This window comes from Leptopilina heterotoma, unplaced genomic scaffold, assembly GCF_015476425.1.
Source record: "Leptopilina heterotoma isolate Lh14 unplaced genomic scaffold, ASM1547642v1 Lhet_187, whole genome shotgun sequence".
In the NCBI taxonomy this organism is placed as follows: domain Eukaryota; kingdom Metazoa; phylum Arthropoda; class Insecta; order Hymenoptera; family Figitidae; genus Leptopilina; species Leptopilina heterotoma.
Genome location: NW_025110906.1, coordinates 1,244,197 through 1,259,768, shown reverse-complemented (window position 1 = coordinate 1,259,768; position 15,572 = coordinate 1,244,197). Strand labels below are relative to the sequence as shown.

At 26.8% G+C, this 15,572-nt stretch overlaps 1 protein-coding gene across 3 annotated transcripts in view; it reads right to left on the bottom strand.

The window, feature by feature from the left end:
* The window catches only part of LOC122500505, a 129,177-nt gene that overhangs the window by 3,082 nt on the left and 110,523 nt on the right, over positions 1-15,572 (bottom strand). For 2 of the 3 annotated variants that reach the window (XM_043609464.1, XM_043609463.1), the window contains 8 exons: positions 13,620-15,527; positions 13,242-13,445; positions 9,582-9,754; positions 5,245-5,493; positions 4,609-4,770; positions 1,698-1,983; positions 1,118-1,355; positions 596-746 (listed from right to left, as the gene is read on the bottom strand). In XM_043609464.1, the coding sequence (XP_043465399.1) occupies positions 596-746; positions 1,118-1,355; positions 1,698-1,983; positions 4,609-4,770; positions 5,245-5,493; positions 9,582-9,754; positions 13,242-13,445; positions 13,620-15,527 (3,371 nt within the window). The remainder of the gene's footprint in view (positions 1-595; positions 747-1,117; positions 1,356-1,697; positions 1,984-4,608; positions 4,771-5,244; positions 5,494-9,581; positions 9,755-13,241; positions 13,446-13,619; positions 15,528-15,572) is intronic. The other variant, XM_043609465.1, reaches the window with a different exon arrangement.

Genomic DNA, 15,572 nt, shown 5'->3' with positions numbered 1-15,572 from the left:
TTTTAGGAAAATAGAAAAAATAGAAGTCTATCCCTGATTTTACTATTTTTAAAGTAAATTTTTCATATTTTTATAAAGAAATTTTCTTCGATAATAGTGAAAACTATTCAGAGAATAAAAATTTGCAATAATAAAATTTACAATCTTTAAAAGAATTTTATAAAGTGCGATGTAAATTTTTCTAAAGAAATTTTCTTTGCAAATAGTGGAAGTTATTCTAAAAATCTTTAATTAAAAATTTTACCAAGTCCGAAGTAAATTTCCTTAGTTTTTACTGTAATTTTTTTCGGAAATAGAAAAAATTATTCTGTAAATAAAAATTTTACTATTAATAATAATTATTATAAATTTTTTAATTCCAAATTCGTTTATTAATTGAGTTAGTTAATTTTTATTAATTTGGTGTCTAGAGAGTAAAGATTTAATTTTGCGATAATTAAATTTGATTAAATATTGATTCTATGCTTTATAAAATTCTGGTAAATGGAAAATATTGTTTTTATAAAAGTTGGAATTAATGAGTTTCAGGGAAATTCGGCTCAATATATGGAATGCTTTTAGTTTCTTAATACAAAAGCTGAATAATTTATTTTACCTGTGACAGAGTTTCTGCCTTCTCCTTCGTGAGCAACTCCCTAACGAGAGGCAGTTTATTAGTGAGATGCAATTCCTGTAGTGCAAGAAGGGCGCATTGGCACAACGAAGCCATTTTCTCTTCACATTCTTCACCGCTATCAACGTTTAATCTGCAAATTGAGAAAATAAAATCACATTTCTACGGTCCAGCGGATGTGGAATTTATTTTACGTGTTATCTGTAAATGATCGCTTCTTCTCACTTTAGAGAAATTCCAAAGGAATTATTTAATTAATCATTGGCATTATTTCCCATTTTTTATATTCCTCTATCTTTTCGTCCCTTTCAAAAATTTGAGAAAAAAAAATTGATTTTTACATTTCGTTATTTACGTTGCTATTTACATGATATGTAAATATTTGCAGCTTTATTTTTTCTTGTATTTCTCAAAATTCACTAATAGGGACAGAAATAAATATCGTAGGATCGCAAATAAGGGGTTTTTTTGTAGTGTACATAGAGAAATAGAAATTTTTCTTACCCTTGAAGCAGATAAATCCTGTAACAAGCGTCCTTATCTTCTCGGCAAAGCACGACATTGCTCAAATTCTTAGGCGATTCTTCGATACCACGAGCCTGGAGATTTTTCAAAGCGTTTACGAATTGCAACAGAACAAAGAAGGAGTCTTTCGTTGTTCCTTCGTCAATTGTGTCTTTTGTCATTGCACCAAAAGTGTGAATAGTGTTCACTTGCAGGCGAGGCAATACTGATATTGTTGCTGATAAAAGTAAAAAGAAAATGTAAATTTTTATTTTAATGTCTACACAGCTTTTGGAGATATCAAATTGAGGGCGAAAAACGTATCAAAATTGTTGCAAAATTGCAATTCTGCAACAATTTTGATACGTTTTTTGTCTTCAATTTGATATCTCCAAAACTGTGTATAAACATGTTACAATTAAAACATGTTAAAACATGTTAAAATTTTATTCCATTGTCTACAAAGTCAAAAAACGTTATAATGTTTCATTATAATTTCCATAAAGAAAAAATGTTATCAATTTTGATATGAATCTCCATATAGTGCATATATAATCTATAATGTGAAAAAGGAGCAAACCTTCGATTGTTTTCCGTCCAGTGTAACCCATCTTTTCAGAAATTTCCTTTGGCACAGCATCTATAAATTCGACTATAGGCGCTAGATAGAAATCCTTTCTCGAAACGTGCATAGTTGGATTGAAAGCTATGCAAATAGTGACATTTTGATCGTTCCACGTTGCGGAATAAAATATCCTTTTCCCAACAGTAATAGACGAGGCGGAGTCTAAAGTAAAATCGCTGAATCGCAGATTTGCATTCTTCAGTCCTCGTAGGCCTAGCGATAGGGGTGATGCTAAATTTAACTGGAATATAATATTAATTGTGTTAAAAAATTTATTAATTTTACTAAAATAAATTATAGAAAATAAATATAATTATTTATTTATTTATTTGCATAAGAAATAATAAAATAAATCCACTGAGAGAAATTAGGATTACTATTCGGTTGATAAAAATGCCGTTGATAATTTTTATTTGTTCAGGGTGTCTACTAATCGGGAAATAGCCGGGAGTTTAATTTAACCGGGAAAACCCGGGAATAAGCCATAAATTTTATGCCAAACCGGGAATTTTTTCACCAAATTAGAAAAAATTTTATTATTTTAATTTGTTTTTAAAAAATCACTTTTTATTTAAATTTTAGTAGATACTTATACTGTTTTCTAAATTTGAATTAGTTAAAAATAATTAATTTGACAGTAAAGAAATCAGTCACTGATTCAAATATAGTATGTAAATAAATTTTTTAAAAAATTCATAGAATTCATAGAAATTTTGTGAAATTCAACTGAAAATAATAAAATTTATTGAAAAGTTTCGTTAAAAACTTTTTAACAAATCGAATTTTCAGAGTATTTTAATTTAATAATTGATAAATAATTGAATTTTATAAAGAGTCACATTCTAATGTATATTCATGTTTCTTTGTGCGAAGATTAATAGTTAAAATTTTTATCACTCAATTTAAAAAAAGATACACACTCAAATTTTTTTAATAAAGTTGAATTTTCGCAAAGTTTTTTTAAAAATTCTGAAAAATAAGATTTTTGAAATTTTTCAATTCTATTAATTCAAGATAATTGAATTTTTATAAACAAATAATTGAAATTTTTTGAAATAATTGAAATTTCTTTACATTCTATTAAAAATAATTAACTTCTATTAAAGAATTTTATTTAAATTTTTCGAAAATAATCAAGGGAAGTTAGTCACCGTAATTATAATTTTATTTTTAAAAATTTCTCCGCAATATATTCAATTATTTTTATAAATAATAAAACTCATTGCAGAATTTCAATTATTTTTAATACAATTTTAATCAAATTCCTTGAAAAATGTAATTATTCTAAAAAATTTTATTAAAATTCGTCGAAAGGATTCAATTATTTCTAGAAACTGAAAAAAAATCTTCTCAAGAATTCAATTATTTCCATAAATAGCAAAATTCTTCAGATTTACTAAATTCTTTTGAATATTAATTTTAAAAAATATTCTTCACAAGAATTCAATTATTTTCATTTTCCATAAAATTCTAAAAAACAATTCAATTATTTTCAAAAGTAATAAAATTCTTCGCAGAAATTCAATTATGTTTAAAAATTTTTTTAAATTCTCCTCAAAATTTCAAAAAAAAAAAAATAATTAAATTGTTCTCTACGAATCAATTATTTTCAAAAAATTTAAAGAAACTGTTCAAAAGAATTTAATTATTCATAAAAACTCTAATAAAAAATTTGGAAGCCATTTGTAGATTTATTTATGTTTGAAATCAAATAAATTTAAATCTGATAAGAAAAAAAAACGTGAAAAATTAGGACAAAGCCGGGAATTTTGTTGAACGAAAATAGTAGACACCCCAAAAATTGTTGCTAATATTTAGTTAGTTACTTTTTCCCCTTTTTTATCCCCTTAAATTGAATTAGTGAATTTTACTAATAAATAGTAATTTCTGCTAATTTATTATTAAAATTTACTAAAGCAAAAATCTGTCACTAATTCAAATTAGTTAATATTTTTACTGATTCAAATTTAGAAAGTAAATAAACGATTACTTGTTTATTATCAAATTAATTTTTTTTGTAGCAAATAATTTTTATCTAAGTCATTTAAATGATAGTTTTGATCAATTATATTTGCTTTAAATATCACCAAAATAACTTCAATTAAATTATTGGTTCAAAATTCAAATAAAATTTATCTTGATTGAAATCAAATAAATTGTATTTTTTTTTTTGCTACAGTAAAAATTATTTGGTTTCAAAAAAATTATTCGATTTAAGTGAAAATTATTTGATTTAAGTTAAATATTTATTTGATAAATGATTTTAGTAATCAGATATTTGAATCAAATTTTTGTTCAGTGTAATGTTTGTAAATGAAGTTTTATGATGTATTTTACATTGCACAGTGACACCTGTTGATGATAACATGTGATATAAAATTTTGCTAACGCAATATCAAACGAAAGAAATTTTTTATCGTATTGCAAGGTTTACGTTGGCAATGTCCAATCACTATAATCATAAGTTACAGCAGTTTTGCGTGTACTTGTGTATTCAAGTCGCCAACAACTTAGTTCACTTTTGTAAACCTCTTTATTTTATCCACGCAACTTTAATAACTCGACATTATTGCAAAACTATCGCTTTTCAAATTTTTTAAATTCCTTTCAATTTTATTTTGAATAAAAATTTATATATATAGTCGAAAGGGCAAATTTTAGTTTAGAAATTTAATTTAACTTAATTTAATTTAATTTGTCAATAAAGTTTGATAAACTAATAATTATTGTCAATAATTTGCCTTAAAATTAATTATCAGAAATTAATTAATAAAGAAAAGTAGAAATAATAGAGAATAAAAAAAGTAGAAATAAGAAAAGAAGAAAAATTTAGAAATAGATTTAGTAGATAATAGTGGAAACTTACGTGTTCCAAAAATTGCGCTAATGCTTCATGATTGGCTACAACGACTGCTCCGTAATTGTCCTCCAAACTTCGGTGAACAATACTTCGACCTCTTCTTTGTCTCAAACGACTAACTCTAGATTCATCATCCTTGTTTTTCCAATCTTGATCATCTTCAGGACCCTGATAATGAAATGGATTAGTAGTAATATTAATAACTCTCAAAATTTAAATTAGTAAAAATGTTTACTAATTTGGATTAGTGACTGATTTTTTGCTTTTGAATTAGTAAATTTTACTAATAAATAGTAATTTCTACTAATTAGTAAAATTTACATACTAATTTATAATAAATATATTCATTACTTATTCATAGTAAATTTTACTAATAAATAGTCATTTCTATTAATTAATTAGTAAAATTTACTAATCCAAAAGCAAAAACTCCAAATTATGCTGAGTAATTTATACACTGAAAAAATTTATTTGAGTCAGGTAATCGTTTATTTGAATCAAATAAATTCTTTTTTTCAGTCTATAATAATACATTTTTAATTATTTTTCATTATTGTTTATAAAATTTATGTATAACAGTGAATGATGATAAAATTTAGGAATTCATTCACATTTATGATGATATAATTAAAGGAATCTTACTTCGTCATTGGTATAGAAGCTGTAGGGAGCGTAGAGTTCACTTTCGGTTTCGCTACCACAATATGGCAGGGAAGTTGACCTGGTGAACGTTGGTTGATGGTACTTGAACTCCACATTTGACTCCAAAGCACTGCTGTCGGATTTTCTTTTAGCAGTTGCATGATTTCCGTTCCCATGGCGTAATTCAAGACTCGAATCACATTCCGGAGAACTTGATAAGCATTCATAAACCTGACTCTCGCTCGAAGCCTGCAAAATATTTCCATTAATTTCAATATTCGCCTAGATATAAAATTCATATTTTCATCAATTTATTTCAACTATATATTCTTGCTGCGCTAAATGTATTTACATATATACTATTTTATGCGAATACGTTGCAGAATAGTTGAGATAATTTATTCTGTCTTTTCTGCTTGTTAATTCGAATCAACATTTTTTGGGGGGCATTTTAGAAATTATTTCATTAAGTTTTAGATTGTAATAATATTCTTATAAGTTATTGAATTTCAAAAGGTTTGACTTTGAATTTGAAATTTTTGAGAATTCGTAAATTGTACTTTACAATTTGGAGAATTTGAGAGAAATTACAAATGATTGCAGAAATTCAATTATTTTCAAATGTAATAAAATTCTTCGCAAAAATTCAATAATTATTTTTTTTAAATTCTCACAAAAATTTCAATTAGGGGCCGTACACATAATACGTCACGCGGCTAGGGGGAGGGAGGGGGTCTGAGAATTGTGACTAAGTGTGACATGGGGGAGGGGGGGGGGTGAACTCATGTGTTACGTCACAATCTTTTAAATTCAAAGATTATAAGAAATTATATGTGACAATGTCACTTTTTCTAAATAAAACAAGTTAAAAATGCTTTAAACTATTTAATATCTATTATGTACCTATTTAACATCTATTGATTTATTATTTATAATATAATATGATAAATAATATATTCTCTTAATTTGAATCAGTTAAAAATCTTGGTTTTAACTGACAATCAGCAGTGACTGACTTTTTGCTTCTGAATCAGTTAAAAAAATAACTGAAAAATTATCCACAAAACACCGAAACTTTTCTAAATATGTATATTAAAGATTTGCTTGCATATACTTCAAAAAATTTACTTGCAAAGTTTAGTTAAAATTGTGTAAAGATTTAAATTTTTTACTACAATAAATGTTTATCGTCAAATTTTCTTAAAAATATAGCTTGAAACATTCCTGAACATTTTAATTACATTTTCGACTATAATTTCGTGAATATTTTCAGGAAAGTTTCGCGTTAAACATTTATTGAAGTGGGATATTTAAATCTTTACACAATTTTCACTAAACTTTGCATTTAAATATTTCGAAGCTTGCGAGTAAATCTTTAATAAATTTTTAGGAAAGTTTCGGTGATATGTAGGTAGTTAAACGTGACTAAATGAATCAATAAAAAAAAATTGTATTGAAACATCAGTTATTTTTAACTAATTGTCAGAAAAAAATATTTTTAACTGATTCAATAATTTTGAGTGTAGGATATAATATATAATGTCAAATGTATAAAATTCACATTAAAATTTACGTGTGTGACGTGACGTTATAGGGGGAGGGGGGGGGGTTCAAGGTTTGTGACGAAGTGTGACATAGGGGGAGGGAGGGGTTAAAAATGGTCAAAAATCGCGTGACGTATTATGTGTACGGCCCCTTATCTTTAGAAATAATTAAATTCTTCTCTGAAATTCATTTATTTACAAAAATTTTCCTCAATTTAATGATTTTCAATATCTACTATTTTCATAAAATTTTCTAAAAGAATTCAATTTATTTAAAAAAAATTTAATGAAATTCTACATAAACTTTTAATTATTTTAAAAAAATAATTAAAATTTTACAGGAATTTCATTATTTACAAATTTTTTTTTATAAATTTCTTAGCAATTATTCAATTATTTTCATAAATAATAAAATTTTTACGGGGATTTAATTATTTTCGTAAATAATAAAATTCTTAGAGACTCAATTATTTTTACAAATAATAAAACTCATTATTTAAGAATTTCAATTATTTTTAAAGTTTTAATACAATTTTAATCGAATTCCTCGGAAAAATTCATAAAAATTTTATTAAAATTCGTCAAAAGAATTCAGTTATTTAAAAATTTATTGACAAAATTCTTATGAGAATTTAATTTTAAGAAACATGCAATTATTCAATAAATTATTGTTTTTGTATGTAAATAATTGAATTCTAGTAGAATTTTCCAATAAACATTGATTTAAAAATGGATCGCAGTTAAAATGTTAGATTATCATTGAATTTGAAAAGCATTAGAGCGTAAATTCAATTCAATTGTTTTCAAGAGTAATAATATTCTTCGCAAAAATAAAATATTGTTCAAAAGTAATAAAATTCTTCTTAGGGATTCAATTATTTTCACAAATAGTAAAACTCTTTGCAGAATTTTAATTAATTTTAATACAATTTTAATCATATTTCTCGAAAAATGTAATTATTCTTAAAAATTTTATCAAAACTCGTCGAAAGAATTCAATTATTTGTAAAATTGTTGATAAAATTCCTAATGGGAATTGAATTTTAAGAAAAATTCAATTACTCAATAAACTATTTATTTGCATTTTATTTATATTTAAATAATTGAATTCTAGTAGAATTTTCTAATAAAAATTGATTTAAAGATGAATTTCAGTTAAAATTTTAGATAATAATTAAATATTAAAAGCAATATAGCGTGAAGTTTTAGAAATACCTAATTGAATTTTGAAATTAATTCTTTTAAAAAACTTAAATTAAATTTGTTCAAAAATTTTAAAGACTTCTCATCAAAATTTCCATTATCTTTAGAAATAATTAAATTTTTCTCCTAAATTCAATTATTTTCAAAAATTTTCCTCAAGATACAATGATTTTTAATATCTACTATTTTAATAAAATTTTCCAAAAGAATTCAATTATTTACAAATTTTTTATAAATTTTTTTGCAATAATTAAATTATTTTGATAAATAATAAACTTTCTACAGTGATTCAATTATTTTCGTAAATAATAAAATTTTTTTTAGGAATTTAATTATTTTCATAAATAATAAATCTCATTGCAGAATTTCAATTAATTTTAATACAATTTTAAGTAATCGAATATTTCTCGAAAAAGGAATTATTCTTAAAAATTTTATTAAAATTCGTCAAAATAATTCAATTATTTAAAAATTTATTGATAACATCCTTTTTATGAGAATTCAATTTTAAGAAACATGTAATTATTCAATAAATTGTTTTTTTTGTATTTACATAATTGAATTCCAGTAGAATTTTCGAATATAAATTGTTTAAAAAATGGATTTCAGTTAAAATTTTGGATTATAATTGAATATTAAAAGTATTAGAGCGTGAATTTTTAGAAATAATTTAATTTGAAACTTTTGATAATCTGATTTTTAATTTTTGTAACTAACAATTCTGTGAAATTAATTTTTTTAAGAAATTTAATTGCGGATTTTTTTTGAAATTGTAAACAAATGAATTTTTAAATTCTCAAAGAAGTTTTTCAAATATTATTAAAAATAATGCATTTACAGAAGAATTTTAGTTAAAAACACGAAAAAAAATTTAATTTTGGAAAAGTTAGAAATTATTGTAGAAATTCAAGTATTTTCAAGAGTATTAATAATCCTTGCAAAAATGAAATATTGTTCAAAAATAATAAAATTTTTCTTAGGGATTTAATTATTTTCTAATAAAAATTGATTTAAAAATGAATTTCAGTTAATATTTTAGATAATAATTGAATATTAAAAGCAATACAACGTGAATTTTTAAAAATAATTGAATTTTTTTAATATTATTTTAAATTTTTTATTTTCTAATATTTATTTAATTGAAGAATTTACGAATAATCGAAATTTCGTAAAATTGAATATTGTAAACAAATGAATTTGAAAATTGTCAAAGAACTTTTTCTAAAATTATTAAAAATAATCGATTTAAAGAAGAATTTTAGTTAAAAATTCTTGTAAATAATAATTGAGTTGTAAGTTATTTTATCACTCGGTCATCTTTAATTATTATAAAACATGAATAAAACGATCACTCCGAGTTATCGATATCTTCATGTTTTATATTTATGAAAAATTTAATGAATTATACATATTTTTTGGATAGTTTTAGATATTTTTTTTTGTTAGTTTTATGTTGTTATTTTTTGTGGTGTTAAATATTTTTTCGGTGGTTTTAGATTTTCTTTTCTCGTAGTTTCGGATACTTTTCTTTGGAACTAATAGAGAAACTTTAGTAATAATATTTAAAAAAAATTGAGAAGAGAAACAAACCGGTGAATTTGAAGCTGGCGAATTGGATTCGAGATTCTCGTAGTCCTGATTTTGATTTTGAACGGCTTTTTTCACGGGAGGCTGAGAATTGGTCTGCTCCCTCATGCTGGCCGTTCGTTGTGGCTTGGATGGTACCAGAGAACTTCGAATTTCACCTGTAACATCCTCCGCTGCTGCAGGCCCGTACGCCATGGTCAAGCGCCAGTGTTAGTACCACAAGACACAAGGCATATCACAGGCTAGCTAGTTATAGTTAAACGACTAAACACTAAAGCTAGTACACAACTATACTCATTATGCTCCGGGAATTTTAGTGAAAAATGAAACCGAATTTTTTTGAATTTACTCTCTATAATCGAAGGGTCACGATTTTAGAATTTATTTTCCGAATATATTTCAGGAATTTATTTCTCGATTATTGCTAATTCGCCGATTACTTTTTTAATATTCCCTTCCGGTTTTTATAATATTGATTTCTTTCGAAAGATTTAATATTCTTGATGAGGAATAAAAAAAAATACCCCGACTTTATATATTTATTTGAAAACAGCAAAAGTTTCGAGAATAAATCGTTTTCATCGTCAGGGATAAAATGTTTCATGAAATAATTAAAGGGACTTGGTTTCGTTTTTGATCTACTCTTTAAATCTGAGGTAGTTCAAATTTTTCGACTGATTTGATTAAATGAAATTAGTGACTGACAAAAGCAGAATTGTCAGCCTACTAAATTATTTATTTGTTTTATAAATAATAATTTTTTAGATACAAGTAAAATTTATTTGAACCAAGCAAAACTAATTTGAATCAAATAAAAATTTGAGTTAAATAAAAGTATATAATTAGAGCCTTTTAAATTATTTATTTGTTGTAAATAAAAATTTTATTCGACACAAATACAACTTTTATTTGAACCAAATAAAATTTATCTGAAACAAATTAATATAATTTATCTGACTCAGACAATAAATCTTTTTTCTAGGAGTATATATAAATAGAAAATAATGATAAATTTTCATAGCTTCAGTGCTTATATCGTTGGCAAAAATAAAATATAATTACTTCTTGAATTGGGTACAAATAATTCAAGATTTAGTTAGTGTTATAAAACGAAAGATTGGCAGACATTGCTATCTAAAATCTATAGACATAAATCCAAAGGAACACGGTGCAAATATGCATTGAATGCATGCGGCGTTAGTTGCATATTCAGCATGAGCTCTTTGTAATTGAACTGCCAATTCTAACACCAGAAAGTTATTTTTTTCATGCCGTTTTATTGAATAAGATTTTAAAAAAATCTTCCTCCGCGAGAAAAAAAAATAGAAAACAAATAAGTCGTCTTAAAAAAATAACAATGTCAACCATATCATGCAAACGAATTTCATTTTTTCTTCTTTCTTTTAACAAAAAAATAGAGTTCATTCTTTGTTAATAAAAGCAAAAAACAAAAAAAAATAAATTTTAATTTTTGGATAGAGTTTATTGTAATTGAAATTTTTAATTTCATTTTAATTTTTCTATTAACTTAAAAAATTTTTAAAGAAACTTTTCTGAAGATTAATTTCAAAAAATGTTTAACGACAACGAGAGTACTTGTTGGACGCATAATTATAAAGTCACGTGACTAAGAAAAACAAGAATTGCTTTCAAATTCAGACGAAGAAAACTTTTATTTCAAAACATAGCACTTTAAGAATATAGATACAAATAATTTTTTTTTTTAATGATATTTACAAATTTTCGCTGGTTATATCACGCTGTCCCTTTATTATTAATCATGTTTTTATTTTTATTCTTATTTTTCTCTTCTAAAAGCTAAATTATCGCCGTTTATTATGAGCTTTGTTCGGAAAACTATCCATCAGCCATTCTCAAACTTTACTGCGAAATCTTGCGATTCTATTGCGAAATCCTCAATATCACATAAACACATATATAAAGAACGATTTTCTACATCATTTTACTAAATTTTGAAATATATAGATATAATGTCTAAATGATTGTATAAAAAAAATATCACAGGATGCACGAAAATCTTAGTTTCAAGATTCGTTAATCATGAACTAAACATTTTGAGACTGAAAGTTTATAACACATAATATAATATGTCAGTGTATAAAATGGCTGCTATATTAACTATATTTATAATATCTAATTCCTATATGCAAAAGATTGTAATTGGTAGTAATCAGCGAGAAAATTATAGAGTAAATAATTATATTTGCAAACAGACATAGCCATAACAAGAAGCTTGAATTTTTGCAGGAAAAGGGTATTTTCTTTTGTTTCCTTTAATTCTAAAATTTTCTTAAGTCTTATTATTTTATTTTTAAGTCAATCTTTCTTCTCATTTTTTACCTCAATTTTTTCCCTTTAAATTCATTTTTTTAGTTTTATTTCGTTTTCCAATATTTTTATTCTCTCTCTAAATTTTAAATTAGTGAAAACGTTTACTTATTTGAATTAGTGGTCTTTTTGCTTTTGAAAGCTTTATTAGTAAATTTTACTAATAAATAATAATTTCTACTAATTCATTAGTAAACATTTACTAATAAATAGTAATTTTTACTAATCAGTCACTAATTCTTAGTAAACATTTTTACTAATTCAAATTTAGAGAGCACGAAGAAAAGTCAATAATATAAAGGTAGAAATCTTTATATTGATTTGACATTTATTTATTTTTGTCTTCAATATTTTTTTCCTCTTATTTTTAATTGTCATCACCTTAAACGTTAATTTTTATCTTAAATAAATCTTAAATAAATAATTTATACTTTAAATAACATTTTTTATGTATAGTTTTTATCATTTAGTTAATATTTTTTTTAAATTTTTTATTTGAAACAAAATTTTTACTAAAAGTTTTATTTTTCGTTTTTTTTAATTGAAATTTTTATTTTTATTTTCATTATAACTTTTATACTAATATTCGAGTAAGTATTTAAATGTCTATAATATCATGATTTTAATTGCAAGTTGTATTTTCATTTTCTTGTTTTATTTCTTAATTAAAGATTTTTATTTTATAAAAAAAGTAAGGAATTGTTTTTTATATAAATGCACCGAGAGAAATTATTAATTGTGGTTGCAATTTTTGGCAGGATAATTTTTAGTTGTGGTAAAATATGCAGCTGCTAATTTATTGGTTGGGGTTAAAATTTTTATTAGTAAACCTAAAGATCTTTTTTAATGTTTGTTTAATAAATTCTTGTTTTGTAGCAGAATAATAATGTTCATTTAATATTTACTGATTGTTAATATTTATTTTTTATATTTTTATTGATTTCATTTGCTTGTTATTTAATTTTTTGTTAACTATTTAATTAGTTACGTTACTAACTAATTGGCTAGAGTAACTAACTAAATAGCAATTTCAACTATTGATAAAAATTAGCAGCGAACTTTTTACCAACTAAATAGTAACGACAAACAATAATTTCCCTAAGTGTGTCTTATTTTTGAGGTGGAAAAAAATATTTCTGTTCCTGCAGAAATTCGAAATTAACTTAAAAATCATTATTGACAATTTCTTAAGTTTCGGTTTTCGATTTCGACCTGGTTTGCAAGCTATAAAAAGCAGGTGCGAGTATCGTGTGAGTATGGCTGTTACATACGTGAAATCTAGTCATTAGTTACACTGGATGGGCCTGAACTTACCCAAATTCGCGTAAATTGAGTCAGACGTCGAAGGTGAATTGGATGTCGATTGCCATGTTTTAGGTGATGGTTTCTCGCCTCTCGGTGGTAATTTTGCGTCAGTTCGAGGGGGAGGTGGTCTCGCTGGCTTATTTGCCGGATCCAGTCTAGACCAATCGTCTAGTGACTGATTCCTTGGCGGGGGTGGAGGTTTACCTGGTCTCACTGAAATTTGGTCAATTTTTATTCATTTTTATGTACCTAGGTTTTAGAGATAATTATAGTTTTGCTATTCAGTCACAGTACGTATGAATAAATAAATCTGTAATATGATAATAATAGTAATAAGTATAGTCAGCTATTTGGATAAATGTTAGAAAATTAATGCTAGAGTGTTACCTGTTCCGTGCAGATTTCCATTAGTCATCGATGAATTCGTCAAAGATAAGCTACTGCGGAAATCGGTAACGTCTTCACTGACCCTGGAATTTCCCTCATTTCCAAGAACCTGAACAGCAGCACCATCAAGCTCCAATGGATGAATGATCTCCAATCGTGGTTTTGGTTGAGGAGTGGATGGAATCTCATCCATTCTCGAACCATATCCACAGGTCATGTCGACATCCTTTCTCGAACCCATACGAAGAAATTTCTTCAACGAAAATCGAGATCGACTCTTTTTCTTCTCCTCTATCCTCTCTGGATTTGCTAAACTGTCCTGAGACAGCGAAATGTTTTTCCTTGGCGCCGGTTCTGGTGCCCGATCCGAAGGATCCGGAGACTCTGACACGGATACTGCTTTTCGGAATTTAGGACTACACGACGAGGCTCTCTCCCTTTTTTCCATTTCCCGAACAACTGGTGAATCTGATTTTGTTGTAGTTGTCGGATTTCGGGCAAATAGGGAACTTGGGGTGTCGTCAATTGGAGATGATGGGGGTTTGGGTGCCATTCGTCTCTTGTTCGATGCTCGAGTCGCTTCGAAAGGGGAATCGGAATTCGAATTGTTGTCATCGTCGTCAGGATCCTCTTCTGGTTGGAGTGGTTTGCAGAGAGCTATGGAGGGTGGTTTGGGTCTCGGTGGGGAAGTTAGATTTTTCAAATTCTTTTTGGGTTTAGGACTCTCCTCGGAGGACGTTTGGACTGGAGATTGGCACGGTTGAACTTCTGGGAGTCTATTGATTTGTTGATTGTTGATTAGTTGGGACTGATTATTGTTGGTCTCACCGTTCGGAAATGATGTCGAATTTGAGTAATTGCAAATTGGACTTTGTTCCTTGACCTCTGTAACCCGTGGGGTGTTATTCGAAACTGCGAAAGTACTGAGTGTTTTTTTACTCGGAGTCGAAAAAGAAGAAGTCGGCGAATTGGAAATTTTCTGAGGCAAAGCAACCGGTTTTTGAGGAACTGCTGGTTTTATTTTCGATTCGCCATGTAGGAACGAAGATCTAGGTTCAGCTATCGACAACATACATTTAGGTTCCGTTGGGAAGGTGCAACTCTTAAGTTTCGTTTCAAGTGGCGGGGGATTTTTCGGCAAAGCCGGAGGTTCCGATATGTCCTCATCAGCTTTTCCGTCTGGTTCGCCGGCAGATTCACGACTCTCTTTGAAGGTGAATTTTTTCGTCACTGCCTCGCCTTCGACTTTGCGCTCTTCCAAAAGTTCCTGCTTCTTTTCAACGGCTGCGGTTACGGAAATTTTATTCACTTCTTTTCCTTTTGGGAGTATCGATCTTTCGTCTATTGTTTCCTTTTTCAGGGGGGATAGAGTTAATTCTATTCCTGAATTGCTTCGGAATTCGGATCCAGAGTTGTAGACACCGTTGAGTCGATTCTCAGTGTTCATGATATCGGTGCGTTTGGTTATTTTCGTTATTGCGTACTCTCCTTTGTTGTTGGTCGAATTTTGCAGTGAGATTCTTGGCTTTTCGTTTTCGGATTTTTTGATAGCTGGGGTTCTTGCGATGGTTATTTTCTTATCTGTTTTCTGTATTGTTGGGGGGGTTTCTAGATTTTCGTTTTGAATTACTGACACTAGGTTTGCGGAGGTTATTAGAGGCATGTCGACGATTTTTTCGAGACTCGGAGATTCGGTGGGACGTTTTTCGAGAATTGGGTTATCGTTTTCGACTAATTTCTTGATACTTTTGACAGTGACTTCAGTCTTTTCGTTTTTTGGGATAATATCGAGAGTTTTCGGTCTTGAGTATTCGTTATTGATCTTCTTGTCGCTGGGCCTTTTTGCTGTCGGTAGAGTGTCATCTCCTCCGAATGGCGTCACTGACACTAAGAGTGTTTTCTTTTTACCTTTGAACAGAAAGAATATTTGATTAAGATCTCTTGACAGTTGGT